Genomic DNA, 14,666 nt, shown 5'->3' on the forward strand with positions numbered 1-14,666 from the left:
ACTGGGGCCTACTGCCTGCCAATCGAGCAATGAAAACAAAAGCACAGCAGTGCATTGTTAAGATTTCCAGAGACTATAGTCTACATAAAAAATAACTTAATTTAGCTATATAAATTATATTTAAGTCAGCTTGTTCTTTAAAAGTCTATTGCCCTCAGAGCGATATTCTTTAACCAAGTGAAAAGGCTTGGTTGCTATGACCTGTGAATCTTTCAGAACGTATCTACACTGGGACAGAGGCACACACGGGAGGTTGTGAGAATGATGAAAATGCGCCCTGATGTCTTCTAGCAGGATCTGAAACAGGGATGGGGTCAATTCCTTTGTAAAAACAATTCTTCATTCTTCATTCTAATTCCAATTCCTCTGAAGCCTTCAATCGAAGAAAATGAACAAGAACGGTTGGCCATTGAATTTAAGTAGTTTCTTTTAGTATTTCTAAACACAAAACAATTTAAAAAGTGACACTTGTTTCTGCTCGTTTTTTTTTTATTTCTCCATCAGATTCGCTAGCAAGATTGTCAGTGTTTATATACACAGCCTGCAATCCATTATTCTCTACGAAATACACTTCCTGACATGTATTAGTCTTAAAATTTAAACCACTTAACGAGTCACAGGACAGACAAAGATAGAATGTCTTTTTTTTACTAGCATAAGACACATTCTATCACAGGACACCTGAACCACTTTAAAACCTGCACAGCAGACTGTGAAGTTAGCAACAGCTGGTGTAAGAGGAAACAAAATGCTACCGTTTGCAAGCTCAGTTTGACATTATGGCTTTCACCTCAAAATGTATGGTAGCAGCAGCACCACGATATAAAGAAATACAAAAGTTTATGAAAAAGGCATGAAAAAAGGCTGCTTCGTACCACAGATAGGAGTTCAAAATAAAGCACAGATTGAATCTTTGTGGATAAATGTTAAAGAGCACAAAAGAAAGAACGAACAGGCATTGAAAACGAGTCATTTCAAAAGGTCTCAACAGCAGTTTATTAAACAATAGGTAAGGACACAAATGAAAATAAAAGAACAGAAAAATTAATGTTTGAAGCACTTTAAATAAACTGACAGAAACATTTTTGTAACTATCAGAATAATACAGACTAGCATCAAAGGCTTGTTGAAGATTAAAGAGTGGTTGTGGACCTGGGAGGGCAAGACAGCAAGTTTGTAACCAGCATCCTGAAAACTGACATCCCACTGAATTAAAGAACTCTACTCTTTAGCGTTAAAAGCTCAGAAACGCACGCACAAGGAATCAATCTTTCTGTAACTGACTATTTAATCTGGAAACAAACATGCAGAGTTTATATGTCAAACTCAATCAGATTCGGCAGAATTGATGCTTCTAAACTGAACCTGATCAAAACACCCACCCCAATTCCAGCTCAAAAGTGATTTCATGCAGAACATGCAGCAGATTCTGGAATCCATTTCTCAAATGGGCAGCTTGAATCCAGTAAGATTGTGCATATAAACGGGGCAAGCGTGGGTGACGAAGCACGCTCTACCACTCTTCAAGGAGAGATCCCTTAGCCGGGATCATATTTCAAGTCTCGTTTCTGTCTGAGACAGTATATTAACTGAAATGGTCGAGTATGAGTTCCTGCCGGATCCGGAATGCCTCCGAGTCCATGGATTCCATTGTCTCGCACCCTTCCTCTGACTGCTCTGGGTTTTCTGTCCGCTCGAAAGTCCAGGCGTCCAGGCCGGTCTGCAGGGATACATTGTGGAGCACACAGCAAGCCAGGATGATGTGGGAGCACTTCTCCGGGGAGTACTGCAGATAGCCCTTGGACCCATCCAGGCAGCAGAAGCGGGTCTGCATCGCCCTGACGGTCCGGTCGATGATCTCGTGCGTGGCGCTGTGGGCCATATTGTAACGGTATTCTGCAGGGGTTTCTGGGTACTGAAGAGGTGTCATCAGCCATTTCTTGAGACGGTAGTTGCTATCTCCTAATAAAAAAAAAAGAATGCTTGCTGTGATGAAGCGATTGCACTGTACCATTACCCTTTACTCTGACCAAAGAGGCCCATTGTAAAAACAACAGCAGTTTACCTAAATAAAACGGTAATTCAAGACTCACCTAGCAACCAGCCTTCATGACTGTCTTGCTCCTCGAACAGCCTCTTCAGAGATGACTGCTGAAATACTGCTGTGTCCAGCAGCCCCCCTGGCCAGTGTGTCTCAGCGCTCAGCAGCAAGCCTCTCGGGTCACAAACCAGCTGGCAGTTGATGGAGTGGAAGCCCTTCCTGTTCACGTAAGATAGGTCTTCGGCATTGGGTGCCTTGATGGCGATATGGACACAGTCCACCACCCCCAGAACGTTGGGAATTCCTGCCACTCTGTAGAACTCTTCCCGGGCCTGCTGTTGCGTCGCCTCCTCTCTGGAAAACCCAATGAACTCGGCTGCTTTTTCAGCCAGCGCTTTGGTCACGTTGGTGACACAGCGGCTCATGGAAGCCTGGCTGATGCCAATGGCGTCCCCCATCCGCGTCTGGAAGGACCCGGAGGTGTAAAAGCCCAAAGCTGCCAGGATTTGTACTTCTGGGCTAATCGCTCTGGATCTCTGCGTGGGGCGCGACAGAGTCTCGCCCAGCATCTCCACTAAATAGCAGATGAATTCCCGAGGAAAGCCGAAGGTAGTTAATAAAAACTCATCTGACACCGTTTCTATGTCGAACCTGTCCAGCGTCCGATGCCCACGACCGTACAGAAGGAGGTCACAGTCCAGGACCGCTATAGGAATGGCCATTTAAAAAACACTGTTAAATAATCCGTCAGACGTTTGGATACGTAGTAAGGTCTGAAAAAAAACAGAAAACATGACAAAATAAAAATGAGGTAAGGTAATACATTCAAACTATTGATGACGCTGTCACATTTAATCAAAGAAATTGGTAACAACATATTCAGGTTGACTGTGAACAAAACCCAGCTATTTCAGCATGTCTCATATTTGTTGACGTCGAAATGTTTCAAATGTAGTGTGCACTCTGACGTTGTGAAAATGGATTGTATGACGTAATAAACTAGGTGATATAATAAAAGTAACTAAGGCGATGTAGTCTTTAAAAAAAAAAAAAGGTTTCGATTATTTGCCATTCACTTATCTAATGGTACTGGCAACATTAAGATCGTCTTCTAGTTATCGTTTATAGGTATGTATCCAGAATGTATAATTAAATGCATTTTATTAAAGATTAATAACTGATAATTGTCAATAATTAATGTTACTGCACCTGTACTATCACCATCATATGCTTACACGCCGCTACACCGTACAGTTGTTCAAAGGTTACGCAACCAAATACAAATAATGTTCAATACATCTGTTACAATACTACTATACAAACCTACCGCAAAACCAGCCAAACCTCACCCCACCGCTCCCGTTAACCATCCTCTAAATGAACAGAGCGCCCCCCACGCCGGCTCCCTTCCGCTCCCACTGAGCGCCAGGCAACGCAACCACCAAATCACTTTCGACGATACATAACAGTGTAAAAATGCAAACGGAAATAAAATATAAAAGTGTCTAAAATATCTACTATGTTTAACGCGTATGTTTGGTTTCAACCTTTGTCTGATTATTTATGTTTGCAATGTCGAAAGTTGCATTTTCCGGTCGAAATACTGCCGGATTTACTTACATGACCTGATGAAAACAAACAGAAAAAATGGAGCCGCTGACACGGGCTGATTCGCTGGCTTCGTGAACCCCAATAAAACCGCATTCAGCAAACAAGCACCCCCCGGGTATTGTTAATCTCCACCCAGCTCACCAACTTTTACCTAGAGAAAACGAAATTCTCGTTAGAGGACCTCGATAATCAGTTTGTGGAATGAGCTGTGAGTATGGTCATCGGTTTTACCAAAACGAAGCGCAGACATATTTACTGTGCTCACACAGTACGCTAATGGCTATCTGTCAGCATGTTGTTAAATTCAGTGTTGCTTTTTTGTTGTTGTTTGTGTTGCACAAATGATTTTGGTTGCCAGCTTTTGTGTTGTCAACCAGTTGGCTCTGCTGTTTTATAATATGTTGTGTTTTTGTACGCGTTAATAATATTAGTATTACCACTACGTGGGGGGCAGTACTACAGACGTTGCCAGCGTCTTTCGCAGTGTGTTATATAATATAATATAAACCCACGTCACAGTAACGAACAAAAAATATTATGCAAATAGTAACGGTGTTTTTCAATATTCATGACGGAAGCACGTGAAATAAGTTTTGTTTATATAATGCGTGCTGTCTCGAAGTTGCCATTCGATATTGAAACACCGTTAGCATTGGCACACGTCTTTTAAATGGATGGTCAAAGTAAATTCTAGTTACCTTAACCGGTTTCATGTTGTTTTGGATTTCTTTATTTGTGTTTTAAAGGTTTTCCTCTATAATGGACAGTGATCTGAGCCCACAGGATAAGAAGGACCTGGATAAGTTCATTAAGTTTTTTGCCTTAAAGGTAATATTTCTGAAGGAGAGTAGATGTGTGCGCAATTTCCCCCTCAGTAGAACCCCTGTCGAAACTTTTAACCACTTAAATCCCAGAACGCCTCTTGGAACCTGTTTTGTAGACTCCAGGAATTTCTGTCAGTGCCCATATCTTAAAGATTATCATAAGACACGTAGGTGAAAAAAGATGCCTGCATCTGTGGGCATTTTAAGACTCCAAAACTTGAATACTGTAGTCTTTAAATATTGCAATTACAAAACTCTTGTTTCTATTCCCCCCCACCAGACCGTACAGGTAATTGTTCAAGCTCGGCTTGGTGAAAAAATCTGTACACGCTCGTCTTCTTCCCCGACAGGATCAGACTGGGTAAGCGCCCGCTGATTATAGCAGACTTGGGGATTTCGGTTTAGTGTAGTAAATCATTCTTGGGGTTGAACTTCCATTAAAACCAAGTTTTTGAAGGATCAAAGTCTTTAGGTTGTAGACACTGTCTCCTGGAAGCTATATCTCCTGTATGTATCTTTCAGGTGATACTAATGACCTAAAGATGTTCCACTCGCAGTACTGTGAATCTGAGGCTTTGTAACCTTGGTTTTTCACTGTACTGACAGCTGATTGCATGACCTATTAATGAAGCTACATGCTGTTCTTCGTGCTGTAGATGTAACCTCGTCCACGGTGACCGACTTTCTTTTGATTATGACGCCATGTGTTATTTATAGCCTTACCTGGGGGGGGTGTACGTTACTGATTTGATTTGATCAACCATTATTATTTTGTAATCTTTTCAGTTCAATTTAGCAATAAAAGACATCCCTGAAGTTACCCATGAAGCTAAGAAGGCTTTGGCTGGGCAGCTTCCAGGCATTGGAAGGTCCATGTGTGTGGAAATCTCCCTTAAAACCTCAGAGGTATGTTTCCAGGAACAGATAGGCAAGGGTGGAAATAAGACTCCCATTGCATAGCAGTCTGATCCACTCCTAGTTTTGTTATGAGTTTAATACAGCACACCTGGGCTTGTTAGCTGTACACTGTAGCTTATCAAGCATGTATTACAATCTGAAATGGGGGAAACTGCTATGCAGTAGGAGTTATTTCTGTCCCTGTATAAGTCAAATATGTATTCTGCATTTTGGACTAATTATGTCTTTGCTTCATAACAAACATTGCTGATACCTATTTCTTTGACCTGGCACATGGCGAACAAATTATTATTATTGTAATTTTATACTAGTAATTCAACAGCAAAACTTTAATAATAAAACTATAATTTATTTTCTTTATTACAGGGTGACTCCATGGAACTCGAGACATGGTGCTTGGAAATGAATGAAAAGTAAGTGCTATACATTACAGAATTATGTTTAATCACTTTTAATGGTAGTTTTAAATAATTTCATACTTCTTAGGTTTGATCAATTCCTATAATGTGTCATATACATGCTTAGGTGCAGGATGTAATTGTATTGTTTCACTTACAGACTTAATAACTGTACATAACTACACCTGATCCTTGTGTTTTTGCAGGTGTGATAAGGATATCAAAGTGTCATACACTGTTTACAACAGACTGTCATTGCTACTGAAATCCTTACTTGCAATAACAAGGGTAACACCAGCATACAAGCTGTCCAGGAAACAGGGACACGACTATGTCATACTCTACAGGTAAGTGGACAAGATATGAACGTCTGATCTTTAACCATCATTCCATTTATTTATTTATTTACTGTTTTGGTTTTGTGTTTCTCTTTCATCATAATTCCAGTCCACCTGTATTGCTACATCGGATAACGACCTTGCCTTTAAACTTAGATGTCATTTAAGTAAAGACCTTAATACTTAAAGGAAACCGAAAGAAAGAAATATCTTCTTTTTTTGATTTTACACTGTGGTCGCATCTTTTACAGGATATATTTTGGTGAAGTGCAGCTCACTGGACTGGGTGAAGGTACAGTTGGGTTTCACTTAATTACAAGAATTTCAGGGTCCCTTTTATTTGAGGGCCATTAATTGCTAACTTAATCTACACCACTGCTAAAACCCTTGCTGGTCTTGTCTGTAATTTCCTCCAGGTTTTCAGAGTGTACGTGTTGGGATAGTAGGGACTCCGGTCGGCACCATCACCTTGTCGTGTGCTTACAGGACTAACCTGGCCTTCATGTCCACCAGGTAATTCAAGACAGTCAGGCTACATCTGTAAAACAAAAAAACTATTTATCTCCTGAGTAATATATATGTTAAACTTATACATATTGATGCATGAAGCTTGCACCCCCCCTCGCCCCATTCTATACCGTTCCCTACAAAAGCAGTTCAGCACATATCAGCTAAATAATAGCTTGCAGCTGTTTTTAATTCTCTGTCTCATCTATTAAGGAGGATTAGAGATAACTGGATTTCAGATTCTTAACTAGATATGTTTTTAGAGGTGAACACTTTAACTCTTGTCTCTCTCTTGCTCAGAGATGTAAGGGCCTGATATGTCACTGTAAGGGTCTTATTGAAACATGTTACCCGTTTGTATGTACAGACAGTTTGAGCGGACTGCACCCATCATGGGGATCATAATAGATCATTTTGTGGATCGCCCCTTCGCTAACATGGGACATATGCATCCTTGCAACTACAGGTAAATTGCAATCTCATGGAATGAATATCCAGCTCACAGGGATGGAAATAAGACTCCCATTGCATGGCAGTCTGATCCACTCCTGGTTTTACTATGAGCTTTAAGATGACTCATCTGAGTTTGTTGCTGCTACACTGTGTCTAATCTTGTATATTTAAACCTGAAATGGGTGAAACTGTTGTGCAGGAGTCTTACTTCCATCCCTGTGATCATCTCTTTTGTTACACTGTGAACAAAGCAACACAGCATGTTTCTGTTTTATCAATAACCACGTTGATTTGTTTGTATAAGTTAGTCATTCTGTAAATGTGGAGGCGTAACAATGCAATTGGAGGTTTAACACATTTTTAAATTGTATATATTTTAGTTATAAAATCTGGCTGTATTTATTGCTAATTGGAACATTATTTTGCTTTGTGTGAAAACAGCAGTTTTCAGTGACTCTCAGGTTTGAATAGAGACTTCGGTACCTAAAACTTGTTCCATTTGTATTGAAGGATAAATGTTATTTCCGTAGGACAGCAACTGAGGATGAAGGTGTGACATACCCTGGTGTGGAGGATTCACAGGAGGTCTGCACCACGTCGTTCTCCACCTCTCCCCCTTCACAGGTGACTAAGACAATGGAGAATTCTGAAATAACCATGGAGTTCTTTTTATGCACCTGTATTTATCATGTCGAGCAAGCCAATGTATAAGTCACACTTTTTTATTTAAAAAAATATATATATATGAATTTGCTTTCTAGAAAACAAATCCTGTAAATGTCTAAATCATTTAAAATTAAGATTGATATTATATTTAAAAAGGGGACCTTCTACATTGGCTTCCAGCTGGTGACTTGATGATGTGACATTATACCTACCATGACTGTTAGGTGAAATTGCGGTCCAAGTCATCAAGTCACCAGTGTGCGTTTGTCCTTTTATTCATTTTCCTTTTGAAGTTGTGTTTTCCTTTCTCTCTTTCATCTCTTTTTCTCTTTGTTTTGTTTCTGTGTATGTCTTTGTGTGTAGTGTGTGTGTACTGTAAGTAAGGCACATTTTCAGACACCGAAATCTGTGGTGATGGACACTCTGAAAGTCCCCATCATGGGGTTGGCCTTTTCCCACCAAGTGAGTCCAGTAGAGAAAGATATTTGCGGTGCGATAATGAATTCTGAATTTAGATGAGAAATTACATGAACTTTGTTTTGCTTCATTTAACCATTCTGCATAGCCCAAATCCATTTAGGTGTGTGTGTGTGTGTTTATCTGGTCTGAATGGAAAATGTGAACTCGTTTACACATCGCTTGTTGTTGAAAACTTGTTCTGGAAGCAGTTCTTGAAGTGTTCTGTTTACCAGCGGAGATGGAGGTCAAAAACCCTAAACTTCTTTCCTGGCAATGTCACTCCTAGTTTCTCCTTTTGGACAAGGATTTAAGGAATAAAAATTAATTCTATTACTCTTATTGGGAACTCATCAAGCATGCACCTGAGGAGACATAGGTGTAGTTGATGTTCTGTAGCACTTTGTGCCGAGTTGTTGAAAATGTAGTTTTAATTAAACTGGTTTGCTGTACCGGTTAGGGATGAAAAACATTTCAGAAATCTTCAGTCTTCCAACTCAACTCATTTTTCTGGCTGCATTGCTATTTTCTGATGATTTTTTAGCCTCTGTCTTTCCTCCTCTCTCTCTCTGTCTCTCTCTCTGTCTCTCTCTCTCTCTCTCCCCCTGTCTTAGCTGTACAGCTCTCGTCTTTCCTATCATCCACCTGCTCTCGGATCAGCTGACCTTTGCTACCAACCAGTCTTTAATGCTGCCCATCCTCACCAGGTAACCAAACCCAGAGAAATGCTGATTATATGACAATGGCAAAACACTTGCAAACTGATTTGAGTAACAGGTTATCTGTGTTTTACCCCAAAACCAGATCAAAGTAAAAAAAAATGACAAAGTGAATGACAAAATAAAATGCACATTCCCATCTATTGGTCTATATGCCAAAATGATGCACTCCACACTAGAAATTACCAGCAATGGGGAACATTTTATATATATATATGTGTGTGTGTGTGTGTGTGTGTGTGTGTGTGTATATATATATATATATATATATATATATATATATATATATATATATATATATATATATAAAGTAATAGTCAAGATCAATTAACCACATGAGAGAGTCCTAATAAATCAATATAGTTTTCGTCTATGTATAGGATTTACAAAAAAAAATAAAATAATTTCAGCTCTGTTTTAATGTGGTCCCTTTTTGTGTGCTTGCTGTTCAGCAGAATGATATGAAAACATGTCATGGTTATTTTTCCGTTTCCTATGTTTTGGTAATTTTAGATGACGATTTGGCCCTTTAGGACACAGTTACTGCAGAGGGTGACTTCTCAGCTGCTGTACAGTTTGAAAAGATTATCATTTCTTAACCTGGTTTTTTCTTTTCTCAGATGGTTATCCCTGGGAAGGAGGGGGGAGTGCCCCAGGCCCCAGTGCAGCCCTCACATGGCACCCCGGCCGACCACGGAAGAATGCCCACCTGTACCCCCTCAAGCATGGCTCGCCGTATCCCAGCAACACCCTCCAGCAGGTGATTACTCTACACAAATGCATAAAGATCATAATAGTTTCTTCTCAGTACCGCATCTGTGCAGTTGCACTAAAATAAATACTTAGTTATACATTCATAATGAAAAAATAATGCATGTAAATATTTTTGCCAGAGAGGAGTGTATTGTGGTGTTTGTACTGCCTGCTGATCCCCCCCCCATGATGTTTGTTCTTTTTTCAAAGTGGGGAGGAGGCGGAGACGTTATCCCAAAGCAGTGAGGCGAAGAGCAGCTCTCCACCAGACATCCTAGAAACCACCTTCACAAGGAAAGTGGGGGCCTTCGTCAACAAGCCTGCCAACCAGGTGACAGCAGAATCCATCAGTAAAATTCTGTATATAGTCATGCGCTAAATATAACATTATACAGGATTTCATGTCCTGGGGCTGCCGACTGCAGCATTAGGATTTTATTATTAAGCCTAGTAAATCCTGGCCCAATTTTGTAAATGGGCATTTCTTTTATAATATTGCAATGCTTTGTCGGTTTCAGGTGACCACAGCATGTTTGGATTTACCCTTTGCTGCATTTGCACCAAAGAACTTTGACATGGAGGAAAACGACCTTATGGTGAGCAATCTGATGTATTGCAGATGTATTCTGATTTGATATTTATTGTTTAATCTCCCTCTCCATGTTAAGTCAAGGAATTTTCGGTCTTCAGCCCTTCTTTGATCTGCATACCCCCTGCCTTCTACCCCTGAATAGGTTTAAGACTGCAAAGGCTTTAATGCATTTGTAATAAAGTGATTGCACTGCAATGGAATTGCTAATAATAATCTTGTCTTCCATGTTTGTTCCCCAGGTCAACCCTCCTGACTCCCCAGTGGTTGAGTCTCCACTGCAGGGGAGTTTGCATTCTGATGGCTCGACTGGGAGCAGTGGGCCTCTGCAGGACGATTTTGTCATGGTGGACTTTGTAAGCACTTAATAGCTGTAGCTTTTGATCTCTCTCTCTCTGGGGTGCTGTACCATCTTCCCTCTTTTGGAATATGAGCCGAGCCTGTACACACTAGGCCAAGTCATAACTTGCATCTTGCTCACCGTTGTGTGGAGCTTATTTCCCTTATTAAAAATGACACGCGGATCAAGGTTTAGGTTGAATTATTTATTTAGATTCTGCACAGCTTTGATTACCTTATAAGTTTAACTTTTTGTGGTGCTTTTATACCTTTAAGACTTAAAGCACCTGGCACATCATAAGATATGACGCAAGTTAATAGTTTTTTTTTTGTTTGTTTTTTTTTGTTTTGTTTTTTAAACAGACCCCGTACTCATTTGATTAGGTCTCTTTGAACATCTCTTTGATTGTGCTTCACTTGCTTTTCAGAAACCTGCCTTTTCAAAGGATGATCTCCTTCCAATTGACCTGGGAACGTTTTATCGGGAGTTTCAGAACCCACCTCAGCTCAACAGCCTCTCTATTGACGTCAGCGCACAGTCCATGGCAGAGGACTTGGTAAGGCATGCTTAAGCCTCGTAAAGGGTAGTAAAAAGCAGTTTGAGATGCACAGGTGTAGAGGTGATGTAATGCGTAAACAGATGACAAACAACAAAGTTCACAGTCCAAACGATTCTTTATTTGTATTAATTGTAATCCAGGTGTTGGCAACCGCAAATAATAATCCCAGGAAGACAACTGTTTTAACCATGGGTTACAGTCCCAGAACATACACACACACATAATCACAAGTCCAGAGTGAGTGCTGATGTGCAAGAGGTGAAATACAGTTTATTGGTGAACAGTATTGCAGTGCTGGCCGGGTTAGTGCTTTAGAGACCGCTCCTGTACTGTGTTAGCCATCTCACAAACAAACAAGTACAGTTAAAAAAACGACAAAACAAACACTAAACACTCACGGTTCTTTTATTGCACTCCTTCAACAGTTCACTCGTAACCATAACAAAGGAGCAGTTCGCTCGGCCACATCCCCTTTTGTACCTTCAGCCACGCCCCCTTGGTTAGCGAGTGCAATTGCTTTTCCTCCAATCGGCGATTGCTACATCTTTCTATCTGGGGCGGTGACTTGGTGTATTATGGCTGCACTCCCTTTCTAGATGGCTAACTTCCACCTTTCCCTGGAATGAATCGTCAGACCATCCAGTCCGGGGCACACTGTTCTCTTCACACAACGCCCTCTTCACACAGTGCCCTCACAGGTCGGGAGGGAGATGTATAACCAAGATTAATTCTTTCTCTGTCACAGTGACACGGGTATTTAAAATGTTTTGGGGTTTGCCTCACAAACTTACAGGCCAGTTTAGCAGTCCTCAAGGATCAGAAATGGGAGCTGGCGTTAACTTCAATGGGATGGATGGAGCAGCCCTGCTGTAGGTGTTTATTTGAACTCTCTTTTACAGTGGTCTTAATGAGCTAAATCCTGATGTGTTCATAAATCCTTTTTTTTTTCTTTTTTCCCCCTGTCTGTAGGACACGCTACCTGTGAAGCTGGCCTTATATGAGCAAAAGATTGATGAATTTGATGCTTTCGTAGAAACCCTGCAGTAAGATGGACAATAACAAATGTTTCAAGCTGCCTATCCCCTTTTCCTCATTCTTTCTGAAGCCAAAAAAATAGCTGCATTAAACTGGATTCCACATCAAATGTAGGGAAACTATGTTCTATTGTTTTTAGTTTTTCTATATAAACCAAACTGTTTTTATTTTCCTTGCAGCTCTGACTCATCTCTGACCAATGCTGTTTGTATTGTAATGTTAAAGGGGGAAGCATTATTCATTTTTAAGTAAGTTATTTGCTTGGTGAAGTCCACTTTTTAAAGAAACACATTTTGGTTTGTTTGAACTGACTTTTTTAATTTTATAAATCTCCGTGTGTTTTCCCTTCTAATGAATAGAATCTGTAGCCATGAGCCATGTTCTCCCCCCACCACCCTTTTTTTGAAAGCTTCGAGGAACAGTGGCTATAGCTGCTTTTAACGTGTGATTTGAAAATAAGGTTAATGACATTTTATTTCTGTATGTTGTGTGCTTCTTGAGACTCTTGGCTGGGACTAAAGTAAATTAGTTTAGAACTGCCATTGTGTCTACAGATGCAAGCTAACCTTGTTGTGGAATTACTCAAGCACGCTCACAGAGTATGATACAGATTTAGTTAATGCACTACATCCCTTATGAATCACCAGTTTAAAATATAATAGTGTCACAGTTCTCAATTAAAAGGACTGGTTTTTATTTAGCCTTAGAATATTTTGCACTTTCCCTGTTGCAGTGTATTAGCTGGTCTCTTTAAACTGAAATAAGATTGTCCCAAACATTGTTAGTATGGCATGGCTGTGTAATTATCTAATAGAACTTGACATAACTTTGAATGTGTAAGACTGCTTTTCAGAACGGTTCTGTTCAATCATACACTGTAAGAAGGTCCCCAGACGGTCTAGATATATATATACCCATATATATAATATATATATATATATATATATATATATAGAATATATATTTAAAAGAAATTTTCTTGTTTAGGTAAATCCATTATGATCCTTTAATTATTCCATATTGTATAACACATAGTTCATCTGCTGTCATATTTGTAAAGGAAAGCCATAATAATAACAGTAATAATAATGGTGTGTAACTGTTTTAAAAGTCTGCATGGTTTTGAAAATGTAAGCAATAAAATAGAAAACAGAGTTTGCATTATTAGCATTTCTTTATATATAATATATAAATATATTACAAAATATTACCTAAAGTTGTTGGATAATATTAGTCACTATTCCATATATGTCAATATACTGTGTGTGTGTATGTGTGTGTGTGCAGTGTGCTAAGGGTTAGCAATATGCAAGATGTAACATTGTTTCCTATGGATGTGACAGTTCAAAATATATATATAATATATAATAATATATATATATATATATATATATATATATATATATATTAGTGGCTTTGTGTTTCTCAGAAGTGAGGGTTACCGTTTTACTCCATGTGCACTAGGACAGAGTGAGCCCGTTCAGGCTTTTCAACTCGATCGTATTGCAGTGCATTCTGGTATGTTTTACCTGTCTCGGGTACCTTTCGTAGCAGAAAGGAACATCCAGTAGAAACTACCCTAGGGGCATCCGATGATTCGAAGGCATTTACCAAACACTCCCACCTTTCACTTCCTGAGCTTGGCACCTCTTGGACACCAACCCAACCCTAACCTTAGAAACCCCAGCCCTAAAACTTAATCCTAACCCAATACCTAACTCTAAACCTAGCCTTTACGATTCATCTGCTGTCCTGTGCTGTGGTACCCTTCATTGCAGGACTACACTGACCAGAATACATTGGGAAGCGAGTTGAAAAGCCTGAATTGTTCAAGGAAGGGGTCAGTCACCTAGTACTGGATTCTCCGCAATAAAGTCAACTCTTGCCTTAATAAAAAGCGTGCGTTGTGTAACTGCCTCTGAAACGAAAATCAATATTGATCTGGAAACCATATTGATAGTTTTTTTAAAAAAGCTGTAACGCGGGCATATCTCTCGTGAAAACATGTTGTCGAAAATAACTTTGTTCTTTGGCTGGTTCAGCAACCATGCGGCAATGCAACATTGATTAAAGAAAAAAAACTCAGGCTGGGATCTTTGCATGCTGGATTAAGATTCTGAGCACTTTGAAATGATTCATGTCCGACTGATTTTGAATAAAAGTTTAGCTTCAATTTGGGATTTTTGCTTTTTGTACTGCGTTATAATTATTTAACTTTCTTTTTTCGCCAAAGAAATCTAATCAAATTCCTTATAATGTGTTGATCTACTTGAGTACCAGCCCACGATGCGAACAATCGAATACGATTCTGATTAATCCTTCAGTAATCTGTGCTGATAAGGATAGGATTGTTCAATATGTTTTGCTAAAACTGTAACAAAGCAGGAACCTCAGTGAAGTGCTTGATAACACAGTGTAACAATTTTTTTTTTTTTTTTTTTTGGTTCCTGGGTAGTAAG

The 14,666-nt window shown here is 39.6% G+C and overlaps 2 protein-coding genes across 7 annotated transcripts; one reads left to right on the plus strand and one right to left on the minus strand.

Moving 5' to 3' along the window:
* Nucleotides 1–973: 973 nt before the first annotated feature.
* Nucleotides 974–3,740, minus strand: LOC121330020 (putative nuclease HARBI1). 2 transcript variants are annotated; one of them, XM_041276226.1, is made up of 3 exons: nt 3,662–3,740; nt 2,094–2,814; nt 974–1,962 (listed from the first exon to the last, which is right to left on the minus strand). In XM_041276226.1, the coding sequence occupies exons 2-3, from the start codon at nt 2,761–2,763 to the stop codon at nt 1,586–1,588; spliced, it is 1,047 nt and encodes a 348-aa protein (XP_041132160.1). In that variant the 5' UTR covers nt 2,764–2,814; nt 3,662–3,740; the 3' UTR covers nt 974–1,585. The 2 variants fall into 2 exon arrangements, with proteins under 2 accessions (XP_041132160.1, XP_041132159.1); XM_041276225.1 differs by lacking the exon at nt 3,662–3,740 and adding an exon at nt 3,369–3,454.
* On the plus strand, nt 3,661–13,114 carry LOC121330019 (autophagy-related protein 13-like). Of its 5 annotated transcripts, XM_041276221.1 has the most exons (19): nt 3,661–3,860; nt 4,399–4,480; nt 4,757–4,837; nt 5,263–5,382; nt 5,761–5,807; nt 5,999–6,139; nt 6,382–6,422; nt 6,547–6,643; nt 7,005–7,103; nt 7,621–7,714; nt 8,120–8,218; nt 8,827–8,919; nt 9,552–9,691; nt 9,895–10,015; nt 10,203–10,280; nt 10,516–10,629; nt 11,041–11,169; nt 11,966–12,041; nt 12,142–12,233. In XM_041276221.1, coding segments are annotated over exons 2-19 (1,641 nt in total). In that variant the 5' UTR covers nt 3,661–3,860; nt 4,399–4,411; the 3' UTR covers nt 12,144–12,233. The 5 variants fall into 5 exon arrangements, with proteins under 5 accessions (XP_041132155.1, XP_041132156.1, XP_041132154.1 ...); XM_041276220.1 differs by lacking the exon at nt 11,966–12,041 and having other exon boundaries at nt 3,663–3,860; nt 12,142–13,114; XM_041276222.1 differs by lacking the exons at nt 8,827–8,919; nt 11,966–12,041 and having other exon boundaries at nt 3,662–3,860; nt 12,142–13,114.
* The last annotated feature ends 1,552 nt before the right edge of the window (nt 13,115–14,666 follow it).

The sequence above is a fragment of the Polyodon spathula genome, chromosome 17 (genome assembly GCF_017654505.1).
Source record: "Polyodon spathula isolate WHYD16114869_AA chromosome 17, ASM1765450v1, whole genome shotgun sequence".
NCBI classification, from domain to species: Eukaryota; Metazoa; Chordata; class Actinopteri; order Acipenseriformes; family Polyodontidae; genus Polyodon; species Polyodon spathula.